We start from the raw sequence: 22130 nt of genomic DNA, 5'->3' as shown, positions 1-22130 counted from the left end.
CTTTCAGATATTTCATGTGTGGAATGAAAGTGAGTCTATCGTCAAGTATAATACCTAGAAATTTGTGCTCTTTGTTGACACGTATTTGTTGTCCACACAGTTCTAAGCAAGGATCCGGGATCAGGCCTCTCTTTCGTGTAAAAAGAACACAAGAACTTTTCTTAGGATCGATTTTAAATTCATTTTTCTCTGCTCATTTTTATACTTTGTTCAAGCCATGCTGTACCTGTCTCTCGCACACTGCGCGGTTACAGGACTTAAAAGCTATTTGAATGTTGTCCACTTAGACAGATTAGAAAATGGCCGGCGGTAATGAAGCACGAAGCGTGTTCATCTTCGCGATAAAGAGCGTGCAGCTAAGCACGCCTCCCTGGGGTACACCAGTTCCCTGTACAAAAGGACGTGACAGTACATTACCGACTTTTACTCGGAAGATACGATTCGACAAATAGCTTTCTATTAGGTTTGCCATATTGCCATAAATGCCCATTTCTGACAAGTGTCTCAAGATTCCGTAGCGCCACGTCGTGTCGTATGTCTTCTGCATGTCCAGGAATATGGATAGGAAAAACTGTTTGTGTACAAATGCACCGCGGATGATTCCTTCAATGCGTACAAGATGATCAGTTGTGGAGCGCCCCTCTCCGAAGCCATATCGATAGGGATCAAGTATTTTGTTCTGTTCAAGCAAATGAATAAGTCGCCGATTAATCATTTTTTCAAATACCTTACAAAGGCAACTTGTGAGGGCTATCGGGCGGTAACTTGCCACTGAGGAAGGGTCTTTGCCTTGTTTCAAAACCGGGACCACAATGGCTTCTTTCCATGCGGTTGGAAGGTATCCCACAACCCAAATAGTGTTAAAAAGTGCGAGTAGTGTGACTTGCGTGTCATTGTGTAGGTTTTCGATCATTTCGTACATTATTCTGTCAGATCCCGATGCAGAGCGCTTGCATGCACTCAAAGCAGCTCTCAACTCGGCAATACTAAAAGGACGGTTGTAAGGCTCATTCTCTCGACTTTTTCTTTTGAATGGCTTACGTTCTTCTATTTGTTTATATTTAGGAAAAAGATTGTGAATAATTGGTTGAACTTGATACGCTCTCAAAGTGCCCCCCAAGTGAGGAGGATAGGATAGGAATAAACTTTATTTGTCCAACGGTTGTTGATGTTGGTGCCCGGGGCTAGGCTGCCAGGGGTCCATCAACCGAGGAAAATCTTTCGAGATCCCCGGCAACGGCCCTGGCCCGCTGGACGGCCCACTCCTGGTCTTCGGGTGCCTCGCTGAGGAGGGCGGCTTGCCATCTCTCAGCGAGGCGCCCCGCTTCAGAGGGTTCTGCTCTTGTATTCCCCCTTCCTCTTTGTCCTTGTTCCACGTGGCGTCGGCATTCCCAAAGCACATCGGCCATATCGGCCCGTTCGTGCTCGCACCACGGGCAGCCGGGCGACGGGTGCAGCGCGGGCCACAGGCGGTGCAGGTGGTAGGGGTTGGTGAAAGTGCCCGTCTGCAACCGTCTCAGGTCGACCGCCTGGGACCTGTCTAGGCGCCCGTGGGGTTGCGGATATTTTCTTCGTTGTGAATCTGCCTGATCTTGCAGTGTATCGCCCTGTGTGTTTACCAAAGGAAGTGAATATGCTTGTCGCCCCCTCATCCTATTAAGCCTGTTCCAGGCTTTGGTCTCATCTGTAAACGAGTTGATACTCGATACAAACTTCCGCCAACTTTCTCTTCTGGCCTGTCGGCGGGTTCGCCTGCCTTGTGATTTTACTTTCTTAAAGTTGATAAGATTCTCCGCAGTGGGAGAAGCGCGTAGCAACTCCCACGCTTTGTTCTGTCTCTTACGGGCGATCCTGCATTCGTCGTTCCACCACGGGACGCACCGCTTGCGTGCCAAGCCACTTACTTCAGATGTGCATTTAGATGCGGCATCTATAATGAATGCTGTAAAGTACTCCACAGCAGCATCTATTTCTAGAGAAGACATGTCAGCCCACGAGATGCTAGTGAAAGTTCGAAATTTCTCCCAGTCGGCTGTGTCTATCTTCCATCTAGGAGCTTGTGGAGGATATTCGTTTTCTTTAGATGTTCTTATCAGTATGGAGAAGTGGTCACTCCCGTAAGGATTGTTCGTAACTTCCCATACGAGTTCGGGCAGTATGGACGGGGAAACTATACTAAGATCTATTAAAGGGACACTAAAGGAAAATATTAAGTTTGGTTATATTGATATATTATCTGTGTAGGAGTCTATCACCACTTTCTGCGCGCCAATAAACGAATTTGTTGCATCTAAAACTTCCACCGAAAGTCCCTGGTGCCGCTGCTCAATTTGAATCACCCGCGCCAAAATCGAGGACCTGACGTCACCGTCTCTGCTTCCGCTTTCTGTGAATCAGCGGGCGTCCGAGAGGGAGCGCTACAGTTTGCGGATTTCACCGGCTCGTTTTGTGGGTTTCACAGATGGCGAGTCAAGTCAGGCCGTAACCGCGCAACAGCTGTAATCAGTAATCTAGTAACGTTGGCTGTAATGGCGTTCCTGTGTGCGTGGAGCCTACGATAGCATGTGAGCCTGTGTTATATTCCTCCGAATGGCGTTATTCTAGAACGTGTTTAGATGCAGTGCGCGTAATGGAATTCTAGCTGAGTACGTCGTGTTACACTTCAGCGACTGAAGCGAAGAAAAACGCCAAGTGCTCTTGCGGGCTCGCGCTTCGAGCGCTGCAGCACACAATGGAGCTCCGCAGGATTATCAGGACAGGTAAAGGCCCTCCATACACGCGCCATCGCTGCATTTTTAACCTGGTCAGCGGAAACGAGTGTAGGAGAGCTTTAAGGACGGAGAGGGTCAAGATCGTCGCACAACGACACCGCCTCAAGTTCTTCGTCAGGCAAGAAAGCTGAAAGTGGCGCACGCCTTCAGCCGCATCTGCGAAGCACCAAGTGGTACGTACGACTCTTCCTAAATGCTTGTCTCATAAATTACAAAAGTATCGGATACGCGCACACCGACATTCGATCGCGATGGTGCTTGATCCGGATCCCCTCAATCGCTACCCGTCCATTGCGATCGAATGGTTGGACTAGGTCCGTGCTCTTACTTTCTGTGAGCTCAGCCAACTCAGCCCGAATCGTTGGACCGTATAGCAGCGATCACTCTCAATCACGCTGGTAGAATTCTTTTCTAATCGGGCTCGATTGCGACCGAGACGCCCGTGTGAGCTGTCAACTCTTGTTCGACTAAGCTCCGTACCTCGCGCGCTGATAAAACATTTTTATTCCTCTGGCGGGCGTAGTATTTGTTAGCCTTTCTAAAGTGCGCGAGAGACCATTTACCGCCTTAGCTACAAGTAAAACATAATACACGTTGACTTTCTCAGAGTGCATCTCCGAGTACTGCTAAAGCAAGCATTGTGGACGTTGCGGAAGCATTTAGGTTACATCGCGTTAGCGCGTCGAGCAGCTTCTAAGGCTACTTGGCTGCAAGGTTACAACTCAACACTGCTGCCTAATTCACCATGTGTTTTTGCTTTCCAGGTGCGACTGCGGACGCTTTCAAGTGCTTCCCAGCTTAAGCGAGCTTGAGTGCCTGTGTGCAGCGAGATGGGCCCTTTTCTGCTACCCATACAGAAAGCTTTAGAGGTATGCAGAGTTCATTTGCATCCTTTGCCAAATATATTCCTATCATATAATGGGACAGTGAAAGTGCTGTCATATTGAGCGATTAATTTTTTAGCTGGGCCAGGACATGTCCTCTGCTTTTTGAATATGTTTACCTGCCACGTCAAATATTTAATGACCATGTGTAATTGGTCTTTATGATATGGTTCCTGATGTACAGTTCTGTTCATAGTTTCTTTAGTGCGTATGTGCATGGAAGCACTACGTAATGCGATGTTCCACTTGTGTGTCCATTCCATTTTGCTCATGTTTTGTTTCCTGCCTCCCGTGCCATAACCAGGGACCCCGGACCTAGTCAAGATACTGACTGTAGCTTTTTCTCCGAGGTTTTTCCCAAAGCTTGCATGAATAAAATTTGATGATCACAGTCAGCCATACACTTGCAATCAGCAGCAGGAGAGCCACTCGCCACGGACTTTAGTTTTTTCTTTTGGATGTTGGCACGCTGAACGTGAAACATTGTTTCCAATTGAATGCGTACCTACAAGGGTCAGTATTGCATTTATTCGCCAGCATGTTACACCTCCCACATGATGCACATGTCACCAAGTGTCTTCTCCATGATTTAAGATGATGTCAAACTTGTCATCTGTTAAACCCAGAAACAGCCTTATGGTACTTTTGTGGCCATGCCGCATCAGTTGTTGTGACAACCTATGCCACTTGGCTCCCTCACTCCTACACTTTAGTGTAGCACAAAGCTTTCCCAGCATGATGTGCATGTCAACAAGTGTCTTCTGCTTGACTTATGATGTTCTTGAGCTTGTCATCAGCCGTGCCAGTCGGTAGAAACCTTATGGTGTCCTTGCACGCATGCAGCATCAGTTGCAGAGACAATCTATGCGACTTGGTTTGTTCTTTCTCACGCTTCAGTACAGCACAAACCCTTTCGAGCATGAAGTTTGTGTCTTTGCTTTTTCAATTTACTGGTATAGCCTTCGAACAATTGGTTTTTGATAACTCCACCAGTTGCTTGTCTGCTCTACATGTATCAAAACTTCAAAAACCGTGCCTTGTGTGCCGCTATGAGCTCAGTTTTGGAGGGCCTAGGTTCGTTCTGTGGCACAAATGCTGGTGCAAATTTTTCTGGTGCCTGGGCTAGTGCTTCTGGAAATGACGGGTGCTCGATGCAAAGCTCGGTCACCTTGTTTTGTAGATCTTGCACGTAATCTGAAAGTAGAACAAACCAGGTAACTTCAGTGCTGCATTTTATTTTAATGCTATAGCAAATATCTGGAGAGGTCAGCTGATCTGGGAACAAATAAGTAAAAGCAACATTCTATAATTAATGCACCATGTGAAGCTTTGCTCCTTGTCTGTCGCTGAGAGTGTGGTTTGCCAGTGTTGTGTCAAAGTCGCAAGAACTTTATCTTTTCTGCATTGAGCCTAGCTGTAAAGATAATGTCTACTTGCGGTAAAATGTATTATTGGGAGAAAAAGCTGTCTGTGCATCCCTATCGCAGTTACTTCAAAAAGTGTTCCACGATGCTTGAATACGCAACGAATGCAGTACATGCCGCTATCCTGACTCTACAACCACCCTACGAGAAAAAAAGATTGTTCTGCCAAAATCTGCAGTGCTCTGCTCCTTACAACACTAGCTTGTGAATAGCTTGTAAATGCAACGTGAGGTGTAGTTTTGCTGAGCACTTGTAGAGCAGAACTGCTAACTGAAAGACGGACGTGACACAGTTAAACTTGCCAAATGTAGCAGCCATCTTGAGTGGACACACAGTCATCATGCTATGGCTGGCCTTGGATGTCTTGCTGTGCCATTGCTGTGTTCCATCCTTTGTTGTTGCTTGCTCTTTGTTGGCATTTTCATTGAAATGAAGGGCAGCAATCAGTGTTCTGGAAATGCAAGTTTTCCCACAAGGTTTAATTCTCAGCAGTACTTTGGAAAATGTTTTAGGAAGTACTTGTCTGCCTGAAAAATTAATAACGCATGCATGCTTACCGAGCCTTCATTCCCTCATATGTATATGCGGTAGATTTAGGAGAATAGCCGTTCAGGACACTAAGGAAAGATTCCAGGCTGTATGCCTGCGTGTCTGGCGAGAGCTGTCGGATGTCTTTGAGAAGCACTGGGGCCATGACAATGGCTCTGACTTGTTTGTGCGCTGGAGAGTCTAATGTGTGAAAAGATAGGACATATATGTATTGTTCCCTTCATCACAAGTATAGATGGACAATGCGCATTGTGCTAAATTTGATTAATTGTGCAAAAGGTTCTCAATCTCAACTGATCGACGATGTAATTACACTGCACAAAATGCAGTGCCACTTAACTGGCAGATTACTTGTATTTACCAATTTTGAGCCATGACACCCTGCTGGATGGTCCATGGAGGCAGCGGGGATAGAGGTTGCCATGACCATCATGAATGTCAGCTACGTGGTTTAGGAGACTTGTCCATGTCGACACTAGTAAATCTCCATTTCCTCCGTAAGCACATGGGCACCAGTACAGATGGTTCAGAATGGGTTGTATCCAGCTCAACAGCTCCCTGCATCTGGCCTTCCGTGAAGCAGCTGTCAATTTTTTTCTGATGCCTGGAAAAAATTTGCGCCATAATTTCTTAGTCCATCTCGTGTAAACTTCAACTGTAGGTAGATGAAGAAGACTAGCTCGAAACATTAGTACAGAATGGAATTAGAATACAGTGCACTGAAAGATCTTTCTGCGCACTATTTCTTGTAGTGTTGCCTCAAATAAGTGTGTAGCTTTTTTTATTTCAAGGTACTAGTTCCTTCATAGCTAAAGGGACTGTCTACCATTTTTCAAGGACCTCCTATTTTGTAATGCAATAGAAAGCTTCTCATTTAAAGTGTAAACGTGCAGTGGTTTCACTGGTAAGTGAGTAGGAATTTAAAAACAATGTATTTCGATTCACATAGTCCTAAAACTCTATGGATGCCCGAAAAATGGGCTAGTGAATGCAATGGCGGTAAAAGTGAGAAACCGGAAGCACGTAGTGTTTCTGCGGTATTGCTTTGTGTAAAGCACTAAAATGACTCTAATAGCTGTCCTCAGCACATAAGTGGCAAGTTCTTTTGGCCCACCGATAATCGCATGTTTTCTATAGGCACAGTCTGAGTGCCTGTAATTTTCAACAACCTGAAAAAGACGGTGACCCTTGAATCACTCCCACAATGCTACTAGCACTGCTGCATGTCACAATGTCGTGGGGGCATAGTTAAAGACCCATTGGTGCACCATTCTTGTCTGCACGATAGCAGTGCCACTTTCAACACGCACTACTTTGAAAACAAAGAATCAATCTCTCATGCAAAGAAAAGTTAGCAGAGGCACTTAAAATACAATTTTAGACAATAAAATAACGTATCCAAGCAAAATAACTCTCTCTGCACAGCTTTTTGGTGGCATAATGGTGCTCACATTGGTTGCACTGCTTCAACGTCGAGAAACATGTAATTTTTGCGCCACTCTCACAGCCAGATAAGAAATAGAATTCCTAGCTTATAGGATACAAGTTTGCTGTTTCCATCAATGTGACACACAATATTATCATTCCCGCTACAATCCAACGACCTGATCCTGTGGTAAACAGTCCCTTCAATGCAAATGTTTGAAGTATGATGACGTAAGATGCATTCTTCTTTAATAAACGCTAAGTGCTAGTCAGGAGTTGCTTTGTGGCTATTAACCAACATTAGGTATTTTACTAGCAGTAGTAAATGCGTTAGTTCCCTTCATAACTACCTTTTGCAACGTGCCAGACGTCAAATTGGTGTTTGGTGGCCGGGCAATGCAGCCTCATGTATTTCTTTATTGCTGTATGGCGGTCTGTTGTCAGGGACCTTATGAAGATGCCCTGGTGACCGAGAAATTGAAGACCTCTGATGAGGCCCTCTTTCTCCATTTGTGAGCTCGCCTGAATTTGGGCACTCTGGAAGACAAAAAAATTGTATGTGCGCAGGATACATAATTGCATGAAGTGAAGCTGTGCAAATAAAGCATCTTGCCCCATATTCTTAAAACGCTCCTCGATCCCACAGCCCACCTCAACTACCGTAAGTTGGAACCATCGCACTAGCACAAGAATATCACACAGTCAAATCGTTGTGGCGCTATCTTCTTCTAGCACACAAGGCCCATTGTGTCCAGATGAATTTAGGAGTATGTGAGTAAATCGTCAAGGGTGTGGGAATTATAAAAGGTTTCGTTACAGGGAAGGATGGGCCTTCTAAATACACCGTGTACACGCTCACCTGTGCATTGAGAAGCTAAAAAGGAATACTGAGGCATGTATGCGATTGACTCGGGCTTCCTGGAATGCTTGATAAACATTTTGACGTAGTAGTTCTGCGGAAACCCGCAAGGTGGAGAGAAGTAATGAATAAAGGGAAAATCAGACATCCACCCGTTCGTTTTTTTTCAACTATGAGGCTTTTCTTTCGAGGAACCCGTATGGGTTTCCTTTGTAGCAATTGCTACGAACGGGTAGATGTCTGATTTTCACTTTATTCGCTTGATAAACATGTAAACAATCATTGCACGATGCTTGAAAAATAGCAATAATCAAACATGTCAAATGATGCTCGGTAGTTCTTTTTTCTACTGACTTCTTTGACTTGAATTTGCTCAGTGTGTATTGTCTTTCCCGTGCCAGGACACAAGAACGAGTATGTCAAGAACTTGGCACTGTGGCCTGGTGAGTCATAGCGCCCGTCCCCGCAGAGCTCCAAGCTGCTGTCACCAGCTGCTGCCAGAAGTCCTTTCTGGTGCTCATCCCAGACCTACGAGAAATTTGGACTCTGTCCTGAGTTTTGATCTACTCCAGGTGCTACGTGTACAGTTATGTGCACACGGTTTATGTCTGATAACAATCAGAATGAAAAAAATTGTTGCAATTACAAAATATTGTGCACTATTTTAATGGACATTAAGGAGAAATACCACCCACATGTAAGCTCTGCCTAGACACACAGAGCAACATAAACACTGACGTACAGAACATGCTAACACAAGACCTTGGCTAAAGACTGAAAGTAACTTTTGAGAATTGTATTTGTGTTTTGTATTTTATTCAGGATGATACGCAAAAATGAGGAACAGGTTGCAACATCATTCCGATTCCCACATAACGCGACGGATTTTGAAGACATTCAGCCCTAAACCTCTTGTCGGTGGATGCAAAAGGAACAGAATACGTTAAAAAATGTTGAGTTTGTGTAGCAAAGCTTTGCAGACATTAGCAGCATAAAATGAATGCAAGTAAATGAAACTACATTGAAATTATCACAATCGCTACGGGACCTTCGGTACTGCATATGAGCCACAATATTCAGAAATTCACCTTCCGCTTTCTCAACTTCTAAGCAACTTTTTTCGTCAATGCATAAGCCAAGAATTTTACAAAAATGCCATCTACAAATACAGCACAATGCAGCACCTTTCCTTACAGTTCCTTTATGGGTTTCCTGAAATTAGATGCTACAACTTCTGCAGCTGCATGCATTGTGTGCTAGCAAAGATGTAAGATGAACTTACAGGGTGCTTAGAATAATGCCAGTGTCTGTTCTTGGAACCATTTCCTTCTCATGCCAGGCATATTTTCTGTATTTATGTCTTTTGTTCGCTTACTTATGCACAATAAAAATGCCTGAAAAATTTCAAATGCTTGCTTCATTCTGTTATTTGGTTTTAGTAATGATAAAGCTCTAGAAACTACTCTCGGAATGCTAGTCTTATGCGATTGCTTGTGCACTGAGCATGCCTGCCTCAAATTAGCTACACCAAATTTTGAAAATTATGTTGGCATATAGATTTGTTGGAAGAAAAGAAAGCAGGTTAGCAGTTTTATATGCTAATCACGAGCCATAATAACTTACAAATATTTTGCAGCCCAACATTCTGCCATTGGAGTGAATGGTTAAACAAAGGGCCAATATGACACTACTTCTAGCTGCTCCCGAGATATTGGGCCGTTGTTCAATATGTGGCTAGCTACATATTCAGGAAAGTTGAAACAAAATGCTTACTGCAGTGACAGCTGGAAAAAGATATGCCTTCTGGTAACTGAAGAATGTTTGATCACTGATGACTTGAACACCCATCAACCTCATCATTCTGAGTGTTCCAGCAGCACTTGAACCGGAGAAGAGTATTGCAGCCGACAAGTCGACATTGCCTTTGGGCTTCATTCCTACTAGTGGCTGGCTCGCCCACATGTGCTCATGTCCCCTTGGGCATTCAGTCTTAGCTGTGATGCGTGTGCCATAACAGGAGAGGCTCACTGTGCAGGACGTAGAGAAGCAAGTGCGGCACATGTTCAGGAGTGTCAGCAGGTTGTCACGAGAGACAAGAAAGTAGTCTTTGTGTTGCGTACACCCCTCATCCATATCGCACCTGAAAAAGAAAATGTGCCCCTTACTCAGCTTTTATACAGGCACTCTTGTACAAATTCACCCCCTTACTCAGTCAAAAGTTTGAGCTGAAAGTTAGCATTTTTCTCTTTAGCAGCAATAATTACCCTTTATTGCCTTCATTATTTGAAGTAAATTAAATGCTGCACCTGTGCATCAAATAATCGTAAACACAGGATTGAAATTAACTGCAATCTGTGTGCACAAATGGAAGACAGCTACCCCAATCTGCTACACATTCTTTGTAATTGTGACTTTGTGGCTGTTTGACTGAAATCACGGAAGCTTTTTTCACATCTGTCGCTGCAATTAGTTACTGCAGGCCAGGGACTGATATTGACAGCTGTAGGTCTTGCTTTTGTTACCACCCATCACATGCATACTTGGATCATTTATAACCTATCACACTGTTTTTCAACAAACAAGTAAAAATCACTTTACTATAAACACATAAAGTGCACTAATACGTACTGCACCTTCGTATCTGAACATTTATACACCAACATGCATAGTAGTATGCAATGTTTACTTACTCATCAAATGTCACCTCTGGGGTGCAAGTCAATTCTTCCGGCTCGTACGTTGTGTCATGCATGTCAGGGTATTGTAGCACTGGGGACACGTCAGGCGAAGGAATGTAGCAGATGTCCTTTGCTGGTGTACGTCTCCGGTGCTTGACTGGTTTCCTGACACAAGTGGTACGTCGTCTCTTGATTGGAGTTGATGTCTTTGGCGTAGGTATGTCCTGAACATTCACCTGAAGTGCCTTGCATTTCTTTTCCTTCACAGTTGTATTCACCTGAACAGCTGGAGAGTAAAGTAACGCCACGCGAAGGTCTGAATAAAAGAGAACCAGGACAACAGCTTTAGATAAAATGACACTGTGTCGCGTAGTTCCTGAAAAGTTGGGAAAATGACAGCAATTCTGACTAAATTTGCATAGCACAAAGCACCAACAAACATGCTGAAGTAGACAAGGTTCTACTAGCCTATCCAATATTTTTTGGTGGTGCTACCAAACAAAAGAGAAAATTCGCTACTTGTTCCCCCAGACTCCATCACATATAACATTAGTAGTTTTCGTTAAAAGCTAGGCAGCAGCTCGGGTGTACTCACCAAGGCTGGTGCCCAGCGGTTTAGCCTGCACTCCTTTTGCATTCCCGACGCTACGGAAACTGCTTGTTATCGCGGGGATCTGCATAAAATCTGTCTGCGTCTCCGCGTCTTTCGCACCAGAGGGAAGCGTCTGAAATGTGCCGAAAGTGCACTAAGCTGTGTGTTGCGTTTGATCTGCGTACAACTGCAACCACCGTGACAAACCCCGCACACATACCTCCGCGTTACTTTCGGTGAAAGTGCCAGCAGTGTTATTTTCAGTCATCGGGTCGGCAACGTTAGCCTGTAAATAAAAGCAGCTGGCTATGAGTTACGTGAAGGGCGACGCACACTTGCTGATTTTTAGTAATGAAATTTAAATAGCATGCGGCGTCAAGAAGAGGCACGACTCACAAAACTTACGTCCTGCAGCAACGGTGCTTGTCTTCAAGGGGGAAAGGCGATATCGACGGAACAACGTTGCAACCCAGTCGCGCTTGGAAAGGCACTTCGATTGACTGTCTTGGGAGAGAATTGTGCTCGCAATCCGCGTTGCTTTCAATGGGGGTTCCAGTGGCGTCATTTTCCGTGATCAAGACATCAACGTTAGCCTGTCAATAAAGGCAGCTGGCTATCAGTACCGTAAAGGGCTGCGCACACTTCCTGAGATTTAGTAATGAAAGGAAAATAATATGCGCGTCAAAAAGAGGCTCTACTTACCATGAAATTTTCGTCCTGCAGCAACGGTATTTGTTATTCATGGGATGAAGGCAATATCGACGGAACAGCGTTGCGACGAAGTCGCATTTGAAAAGGCACGTCCATTGACAGCCTCAAAAGTGAATTGTGTTCGTAATCCTCAGGGCGGAAATGCATCGAGCACACATGCAGTCTGATCGGCACCTTTCCTACCCGCTGTAGCATGGGAAATACACTGAGCCAGCGAGAACGTAGAGGTTCGCCCCGCGGGATCGCATGGTAGTGCACGTTGGTGTCGGAGCTTTCGGTATCCTTGTTCAGACGACGCGGAACGTTTGGGCACCCCGCGACATCACATCGACCCGGCATTTCGCCGCTGGGAACTGAGAACTACAGCTGTCAAGAAGTTTCGTGACACCACATGGACAGCACAGCACGCCGCGAAATGGAAACTTTGCCATTCACCAAGCGAAAGTGCGAGCACGGTCAGCGCGGCCGAGCGAAACCAGAACTTGTCGGCACTACTGTGGAGTGAGCGCGACGGCCGTAATATGCAACAATAAAATAACTATGGCCTATCGCATGTTTAATTTGTTGCCAAAATTTATCTAATTTACTTTTCAAGTGTAACATGTAGCAGTAGTTCAATAATTAAAGTAGAGGCTCTGACGTCACTTTATGAGAGGTACCACAACGCACGACAGGCGGCGTCCCTCCAATTTCTCAATTTCTTCGTTTTCTCGCTTAGAAATAATCTGTTCTCGCTAAGAATGGTGAACTTGTCATTACAAAAGCCTAATCTTTCACTCTAGCTCAACTTAATATTTCCCTTTAGTGTCCCTTTAAAGAAAAGGTTCTGTTTGCTAGAGAGTAATATGTGAGTTCCTTCTTATTCAGCAAGCACGCACGTGAAGAAAAAAGGAACTGTTCAACAAGACGACCTCGCGCGTCTATACGAGAGTCGCCCCACAGGCAGCTGTGCGCATTGAAATCGCCAAGAACAAGATAAGGTTCTGGCAATTCGTCTATAAATGACTGAAATTCATGTTTGTTTAACTTGTAGTGTGGGGGTACGTAAAGCGAGCAAATGGTGACGAGTTTTAGAAGAACAGCTCGAACCGCCACAGCATCAAAGGGCGTTTGTAGCTGCAAAGGCTGACACGAAATACTTTTATGAATAAAAATGGCAACATCGTCTGATGATACGACAGCATCATCGCGATCTTTGCGAAACTTGACATACGGTCGGAGAAAGTTTGTGTGTAGTGGTTTTAGGTCTGTTTCCTGTAGACACAGGAATTTTGGATTGTGTTTTTGGATAAGCTCTCGCACGTCATCAAGGTACGTAAGAAGACCTCTGACGTTCCATTGAATTATTTGTGTATCCATACTGGAAGTAAATAGGTGCTCTGTATACGGAAACAGAACTACTAATTACAGAGATTGGAGAGATTAGATTACAGAGCCTTTCGAGGTCCTCTAACCGGGGTTTCGCCCTTGTTGAAGAGAGAGAGAGAGGGCTCTTTATTAGAAAAACAGAGAATTTTGCCGGCGCGTATATAACCGCTGGCATGCTACTCTGTATAGGGATGGGGAATGGGATTAAAAGATTCCAGATAAGAGTGGGAGAAAAAAAAAGGATAAAAATAAATATGAAATGTCCGACTGGACCTGATACTAATTTTTACAGGTGACATGGCGGGTAAATTTAGGCTTTTGTATAGGAAGGATGCAATTCTTAAAGCTTTCCTATTTGACCAATTTCTGTCAGGTATTTGAACAATAAATCCAAAACCCGTCGCTGTTTTGAAGGGCCGGGCATTGGACCTAAGATGGTCGGTAACGTTAACGGTTCGGGGCAAATCATGTCCATTTGGTGCTCAAAAAAATGTCTCTCGTCGCGGTACGCGGGGCATTCTAGTAATACGTGCTCAATTGTCTCTAAGTTGCGACAGTTATCACAGTATGGGCTAGTGGTAAGTCCTATGCGGTACAGATAATTGTTCGTGTATGCCACGTTCAGTCGAAGACGATGGTACAATGTCTCTAAGTGTCGAGGAAGTGGTCGTGGAATTTTCGGTCTCATTTCTGGGTCAATGTAACGTAGGAAGTTGTCTTGGTGAAGCGGCAGATTCAAGATGCGGTCTTTTTCTTGATAGGCATATTTTTTTGCCATGGTTGAAGCGTCGGCTTTTGTAAAATATGTTCTTCTGAATTTGCGGTATTGGAGTCCATTTCTGGCAGCTTCGTCCGCTCTTTCATTTCGCGAAATGCCGGCATGGCCAGGTATCCACTGGAACTTTATGCAATGCCCAGCAATCTTAGCCCTGAGGTGAAGATAAGCAATGTCAAATGCTGCTGGTTGATTATTGCAACGCTTGTGCCTGTTCCATATACTTTGTAGGGCTTCTTTTGAGTCTGTGAATATCACCCATGTCTTTGTCGGCTGCTGTCGAAGTATATACACAAGGGCCTCCTTAATGCCATAGAGCTCCGCTGAAGTAGATGATGTCGCTCGCTCAAGACGAAACGAGAATCGTTGTCCTGTAGAGGGAACAAAAAGTCCGCATGATGAACGATGTGGAGTTGTAGAGCCATCTGTGAAAATGTGCGTTGCGGCTGCGTATTCTTTGTGCATATATTCTAAAGCTATCTGATAAGTCGCTGCTTGAGGCATTTTCTTTTTCGCACTGATTCCAGGTATGTATGGCACGATTTCCAGTGGGGACAGTGTCCATGGTGAAATGTTTCGCGGCATAATTTGTGACGCCTGAGCAGGAATCGAAATAGATATGCTTCCGACGGCCTGCCAAAGCTAGATGTAGCACGGGTTCTGGAAATATCCTTTAAAAAGTGAGTCTTCGTATGAATGACGTGGCGGAGGTGTATCCGAAGTGTCTCCTGCGAACATAGCACTTCCAGAGGCAGGCATCCGGCTTCTGCTACAGTCCCTGAGCGGGACGACCCCTTCGGAAGGCCAAGACATACGCGAAGGCAGTTGTTTCGTGCTGCCTCGAGTTTTCTCTTGCTTGTGGGAGACACTTTGTGCAGGATCGGGAGGCAATATCGTAGTGTTCCGTCGACGTAGGCCTTATGGAGGAGCACCATTGATCGACAGTTGCTGCCCCACTGTGATCCGGCTAAAAATCGGAATACGTGCGACGCCGAGGAAATCTTCTCACTCAATTTTTTCACTTGGGGCGACCATGTGAGGTTCCTATCGATCGTCACTCCAAGAAACCTTTGCGTCTTGACGTATGTAAGGGCACGACCACCCAACACTAGTGGGTATTTTTCCATACGCCTCCGCGTGAAAGCCATGGCAACGCTTTTGTCGGGGGACAATTTCAGACCCCTTGGATTTAGGTAGGCCGATATATTTGCTAGCGCTCTCTGGAGGCGTTGTTGGGTGGTACTGCGGGAACGCGCCGCACTCCAAATGCAGATGTCGTCCGCATACAGTGTGATTTTGACGCCAGGGGGCAGGTTTCATTTCAGATGGATGAGGACTAAATTAAATAATATCGGGCTTAACACAGCTCCTTGTGGCACTCCCTTCTCGACGGCATAAAGCGCTGTGGGGCCATCCGGGGTACACATGAAAAGTTGGCGTCCTTGAAGATAGTCTGCAATCCATGCGTAGAGCCGTCCTCCAAGACCAAGAGTTTCCAAAGCGTCAAGTATCGCTGTATGATACACCGAATCATATGCTGCCTGAATGTCTAAAAATAATGCAGTAGGTATGTTTCCAGAGACCAATTCCTCTTCAAGTGATGAAACCAAGGCAATGACATTATCAATTGCGGATCTATTTTGCCGGAAGCCATTCATTTCCTCCGGGTAAACTTTTGCAGTTTCCAGGAACCAATTTAGTCGTTTGTAGATCATTTTTTCGAATAGCTTCCCTACGCAGCTAAGCAGAGATATGGGTCTGAAGGAGGCGTAATTCGTCGGCTGCTTTGATGGTTTCAATATAGGAATGACTTTCGCAAGCTTCCAGTCCGTAGGAACCTCCCCAGTTATCCATGAGGCGTTGTAGTACTCCAGAAGGCGTAGGCGAGATGTGTGGCATAGTTTTGCGAGCGCTTCATAACTCACGCCGTCATGGCCAGGTGATGATCGCTTGTTTACGTCGCTGATTGCTGCCGTGAGCTCTTCGATGGTGAATGGTAATTCTAAGTCAGGAAGGGTAGCTCGAGGTGGACTAGGCTGACGACTTGCAATTTGCCGCAAAGGTTGTGCCCCGTTGGAAAGGAGCCTGCAGTACTGCTCTGCCACCTCTTTCAGGGATGCGCGCTCATGTAATGAGAGGGCGAAAAAAGGATAAAGCTGTTGCGGCTCTTTGCGAATGCCTCTGACGACTCGCCAGATTTTGCACAGCGGTTGTCGTATGTCCAGTGTCCCACAAAAGTCCCTCCACCTTTTTCGGTCCAGTTTGGTGAGGTAACGTCGTATATGCCTTTGTGCCCGTCGACAAGTTCTGAGGTCTTCGATATTCTTAGTACGTAGAGCCTTCCTTTCGGCACGCCTTCGAATGGCACATAACCTTTCAAATTCCTCGTCGTTTGTTGGTACATTACAATGCTTAGTGGCAGAGCGGGTACTTTGTTTGAGGCAATGAGCTATTGTCGGTATTATTTCTGTATTTGTAGTCGAGGCTGTGATTCCTTTGTCTACGGCTGCTGTGTAAGCTTCCCAGTCTACCGACTTCAGTTTCACTTTTCTGGGCGACGTCCGAAAATGAAGGGCAGAGATTAGGATCGGGTAGTGATCACTACCGCGAGTCTCGAAATCTGTACACCATCCGAACATCGGGGCCACTTGACTGGATACGAATGTGATGTCAATGCAGCTAACAGTCGTCGGATTTTTCAGGTACGTTATGCTGCCATCGTTCAAGGGCTCTATATTGTATTTTGCAAAAAGCTTCGCCAGCTTGGCACCCCGACCACATGTATGTGAACTGCCCCAGATCTCGTTATGTGCGTTGAAATCGCCACAAATAATATGTGGCGACTGAGTGTTTGTCAACAAGTTTTCCAATCTGGTCACGTCGAAAGGTGATCCTGGTTCCAAGTAGACGCCGATTAGGGTAAACACTTTGGATGCAATCACTGTGGTTGCGCAAATATATTCGTTCTTGTCATGTGGTGTTACATCAATCGCAGAGGCAGGTATGTCGTTGCGAAATCCAACGAGCAGTCGGCTAATTCCATTTTGTCGCCTTGAATGATGAAAATAATACCCCTTTATCCTGAAGTGCTCGTCGACGCGAGACTCGGAAATGACTAAAAAAGGGAATCGGTACACTCGCATAAGATGCTTAAAGTCTGCTAACTTCGAGCGCAATCCGCGAGCGTTCCACTGGAATATAGTACATGTGCGGAAGTGTTTGTTGGTGGACACCGCTTGTGAGACGATGGTTGGCGAAGCCATCGTTGCTACTGCGAAGAATCACGGCTTTGCGCCGTGAAAGAAGACGACACTAGCGGTTCCAAAGCCAGGATGGCCTCTACTTCAGGGATGCTCTTAAACGATGGGCTGGCACGGAGAATAGCCTTGAGTGCGGCGAACATCATGGGAATCAGCACACTTGATATCTCATTTGCAGTGCTACCATCTAACAACCTTTCTTGGTTCTTCCTGTTCTTCTGCTGCGACCTTGAGGACACTTGTTGCTGTCGTGGGGTTGAGGTTATATCACTTGAGGGCATTGATGGATTCGTTGCAGTTGAAGGCCTTTGCTGGTTTTCTTTCACGACTGAGGCGTAGGACTTTTTCAAAGCCGTGTCGCTGCGCTGCACCGTGTCGTGTTGCTTTTGGTTTGTAGATGTATACATCACATCTGGATTCGGAGGTGGTTCTCGTCGTTTCCGTACTTTTCCTTGGATTTGCTCCATAGTCCGTGCGAGAGTGGCTGATTTCTTTTTAGGACACCCTCCGTATGACGCAGCATGCTCAGCTCCACAGTTTTCGCACCGAGGCTGGGAACGTGACGTGCACTCCTTATGCGTATGTGGACCAGCGCATATCTTTCAGCGGATGGGGCCTTTACAATATTTCGCTATATGTCCGTGTCTTTGACATCTGAAACATTGAGTAGCAGACCCCATGTATTCCGTCACGGGATAACTGCAGAATCCAAGCGACACTCGGTTTGGTAAAGGGGCGTCCTTAGCGAATTCCAGGATGACCGAGCGTCTTCGGGTTTCCGTTACTACGCCATCTTCGTTAGGGACGTAGAAAACTTGCCTTTTAGCAGATATGACGCCTTGTTCGCTCAAATACTCCTTGAGGTTGTCATCTGAGTACTCAACAGGAACGTCCTGTATCCTCCCGTACGTGGCAGAGTAGGAGTATGGAACTCGAGCTTCTACAGGAATGCCCGATAGATCTGTCACTGTGAGGAGACGATTGGCTGCGGGAAGTGTAGACACTGTCACCATGAGGCTTCCATCCTTGTTGAGACGGTGGCTGAGTATCTTTTCTTGGGCTGTTGTCACGACCGCAGAAGCCATAAGATTCGGGTTTACTTTCCATAAGCTGCTGTCAGGCTGAGTTGGCTTGAATATAACAGGAACACCTGCGGCTCTTTTCTTTTTGTAAGAGACAACAGTGAAGGCTGTCTGATCCATCTCTTCGTTGTCTCCTGCAGATTCTCTTGTGTCGATGTCATCTTCACGTAGCCTTTTCCTTGCTTGCTCATCTTCTCCGTGGTCTACAGAAGCAACGTGCTGACCTGATTGCTGATTGCTTGCGACGGTTGCCATCAGAGCATCACGAAGGGCGGCCGACGGCGGAGGCTCGCCTCGCTGCTTCGGTCCGGTGCGCTTCGGGAGCCGCTTGCTGTGCTTCTCTCGCAGGACGGTGACCCCCAGACCGGCGTTCGGTGAAATAGGTGCACAAAGAGTAAAAATGAGCTCTACACTTGCTAAAAAAGACTTAAAATTACAGACGGGCGTTCGGAAGCGAGCCTATCACTCGTCGTCTTCGTCTTCCCCCTTGTTGAAGCTTGCAAGTCAATGTACTCGCCCGTCAGTCCGAGGTGGTGCATAGTGTCAAGCTTGACAGACTTTCGGAAATTGCCAGGCCATATCAGCCGTACAGCAAACCTACCGTGTACAACCTTTCATCGCACATTGTCAATCCTGCCGACGGACAGAAAGGTTGCGTGTGCGGTGGAGTGCACGGTTAACCAAGTTGACCCGTCCCGCCATGTCGAGTCCCTCACCCACGCTATTGGAGTCATTTCTGGACTCCACCAGCGGAAGTTCGTTTCCCCTCTTTCTGCTCAGGAACGGAAGGCTGTCAAGCGTCTTCAGGCGAACACTGGAATCGTGATTATTCCCGCTGACAAGGGGAATGGAATGGTGCTATTTGAAAGAGCTCTCTACAAAAGGAAGATACTGGCCCTGCTTGATGATTAAGACACATACGTCCAGCTAACTCGGCATCCAACCTTGAAGGTAAAGAAGGACTTTCAGGCTGTCCTGGCGGACATGTTCCGCTTCGTAGCTCCCGATCAGAAATATCTGTGCTATATGCTTCGCTGTCATAATGGTGCTGCAGCTGCACTTTATGACTTGCCGAAAGTTTAGGAGCCTAATGTCCGCCTGCGTCCAATCGTTGACTACACCCACTCATCTCTCTACAAATTATCCGCTTACTTGCACCAGGTTTTGTCTCCATCCTGCAAGCATCGGTTGCCGCCACCACATGTGCTAGATGGGGTTTTGTGCAAACTTGAGGGAGAATCCGCATGCAGTAGCTCCACCGGCATTTAGTGCGAACGCATATGAGGGGACGCTTTTCTAATTATAGAGGCGTCCTGAAGTTTCTGTACGCGAGGACTGCGGATAAATGGTTAGAGAAGAATGTTAGTAAAATCAAGAGAAATTACCCATAGCAAAAGTCAAAATCAACAAATATTACTTGACAGAAACCCCGAAAGTGTACAGTCACCAGTTAATATTGCGAGCACAGCATTACCAGGGCGTAGTCTGTTTGCGTTGCGGTTGAATTTCCGGTTGCTACGCTCGAGTATCCGCGTTAGATGCATCATCGCTCCATTCCTTTACCTTTTTTTTTGCTCTGTAGTAACTTGCCTAACGTGAATAAAGCCTTTTCAGCCACTTACATCTGACAATGGCAAGATCACAGCAATCAGGACGTCCTCACCCCTATTTGACCGCCACGTCCCATGAAACGTGGGGTCATGCGTTTAAGGACGTTTATTGCGCCGTTTTTAGAGCAAATGTATGTGAATGTCTTTACATGTGCTCTCTAGCACATGTAATGACAGCGCAATAAACTTAAGCGCACTACGCGGTGGTTCCATGGATTCAGCTATCGGGCTGCAATGAGGATGCACTGCTTGCCTTCATCTTACCCTTCAAGTTGCAAAAGTGATTTACGTTACGTCAAGCGAACTGCAGAGGAGAAGCAAAAATAGACTAGGAAGCTGTATTTTGTTGGCATCGAATCGAAGTACCCGAGCCTAGCAATCGGAGATTCTACAGCAATGCTAAGTACGGGCCACTTCCAACAATTTCTGTACTCGCAATATCAACCAGTAAACTGCACACTGGTAAAGCATGTGCCACATGACTTTTACTGATTTCGGAGCCCAGTTCTTGCACACTTAACGTACTTTCCTCTCTAACATTTTATCTATAACATATAGAACGTTGACAGACACTGCTAAACGAAAGTTTTTCTAGAAAAGAGAGCCGTAAGCAGCGCTAAGATACTGCATATAAATTCTCCCTCACAATTGCGCAGAAGGCTATCAATCACATTCAACAACTTCAACAAATAGAAGAATTATCAAAGTGTAAGCATCTACACACACCCTAGTGTGCTTTTAAACGCATGCATAAGGACGACGTCTGATAAAGCGCCGTCTACAAGCGCTAGCAGTTTCTAAGTTTATACTAGTGGTCTGCACGGCAGTGTGAACACAGCACTGCCTTCGTCAGAAAAAAACAAGAACTGAATGCTCTTGAGCGATAAAATAAACTGAACGATAAGGGTCACACTCGCGAGTTTGCGAACGAAAACAGAAGACTTGAAGAGCTGTCAGCAGAGCTAGCTCTACAGTGGAGACTTGCGCTTGTCAACTTAGGGTTAGTTAGTACTTCCGTCAATTTGCGCATCGTAGTTTAGACTTCTCGGTAATTGCAAAACACCCGAAGAAAAGCCACATCACGCGGACATCTTCATGACAGCGGATTTGTCAGCGTCAGTGGTTCCTTTGCGAAATGCACAGGTTCTCATAGTATCACACTCCTATGTCAAAGAAATTGGTCTTTCTATCGCACCAGAAAAATCAGAATATATTGTAGTTACGAGCCAAAGAGGTCACTCAGCAAACCACTAACCCAACCTCATCCATCTCCGAATTGAAAATGAACCAATTCCAAGACGCAAAACAATTCGCATTCTCGGATTCCATATCCAAGATGATGGCAAGGCCAACACTTGGATGCAAAAAACTACCCAATAACTTCACCAATTTAAACGACTTCTATACCACATCTCACGGAGGAACAAGGGAATTCGCGAGCACCATCTACGCAGAATAGTTACAGCATTTGCAGTACCCGCTATTCTATAGCAACTGCCATACCTAGATAACAAACTAGATAACATGTACATGCAACTCGCCAAAATCACTTGAGGACATACCAAATACGCGCCAAATCACAAAGTAATCCCAACCGACGTACTTCCAAATCTTAGCAGACTATTGGACCTTCCACACAGAATCACAAGTAAATAGATTGAAACGATCCCACCAAGGTCAAGCGCTGCTTAAAGCTCTTGCACATTCTTCAGACAACATGCCTCAAATAACGCTGCCACCTCCACCGTGGCATTCGATAAACAACATTCGCAGGCTGCCAATCCCCCGAAACATGGACCCGCCAACAGACCAAGAAAACAGACAAGCACGCGCAAAACGCACCCGGACACAATTGTGTACTACACAGACGCATCCCCGGCTACGGACCCCACAACACATCGCACGGCGACATACAACGCCGTGACCAACGCATATACGCAAGGCCTGTACACAGGCCTCCCTAGCCAAGTAACAGCTGAAATAGTGGCAATAACTGAAGCAGTCACGACACCAAAGCACACACACACACACCAGCATCCTCATTCGCACAGAGAGTCAAGCAGCATGCCGAGTTTTCCTCATGGGAAACCTGCCCAACCCCATCCCCGAAACCCTGCATCGATATACGACGAATAATCCAGC

The 22130-nt window shown here is 45.9% G+C and overlaps 1 protein-coding gene across 1 annotated transcript; it reads right to left on the bottom strand.

The window, feature by feature from the left end:
• Positions 1–4670: 4670 nt before the first annotated feature.
• LOC135901786 (uncharacterized) lies at positions 4671–9992 on the bottom strand. Its single transcript, XM_065431639.2, has 8 exons — positions 9675–9992; positions 8608–8620; positions 8267–8440; positions 7404–7590; positions 5990–6232; positions 5637–5808; positions 5382–5530; positions 4671–4849 (listed from the first exon to the last, which is right to left on the bottom strand). The coding sequence occupies exons 1-8, from the start codon at positions 9971–9973 to the stop codon at positions 4671–4673; spliced, it is 1416 nt and encodes a 471-aa protein (XP_065287711.2). The 5' UTR covers positions 9974–9992.
• Between the last annotated feature and the right edge of the window lie 12138 nt (positions 9993–22130).

This window comes from Dermacentor albipictus, chromosome 2 (genome assembly GCF_038994185.2).
Source record: "Dermacentor albipictus isolate Rhodes 1998 colony chromosome 2, USDA_Dalb.pri_finalv2, whole genome shotgun sequence".
NCBI classification, from domain to species: domain Eukaryota; kingdom Metazoa; phylum Arthropoda; class Arachnida; order Ixodida; family Ixodidae; genus Dermacentor; species Dermacentor albipictus.
The sequence above is the reverse complement of the archived record's forward strand: the minus strand, read 5'-3'. Positions and strand labels throughout refer to the sequence as shown.

Coding starts and splice junctions, on each gene's coding strand:
- LOC135901786 (XM_065431639.2), bottom strand. CDS start 9,973: ATGTGCCGCACTTGCTTCTCTACGTCCTGCACAGTGAGCCTCTCCTGT. Junction 6,233..7,403: donor CGTCTGGCACGTTGCAAAAG/GTAGTTATGAAG, acceptor AATTTTTTCCAG/GCATCAGAAAAAAATTGACA. Junction 4,850..5,381: donor CAAGATGGCTGCTACATTTG/GCAAGTTTAACT, acceptor TTCTACTTTCAG/ATTACGTGCAAGATCTACAA.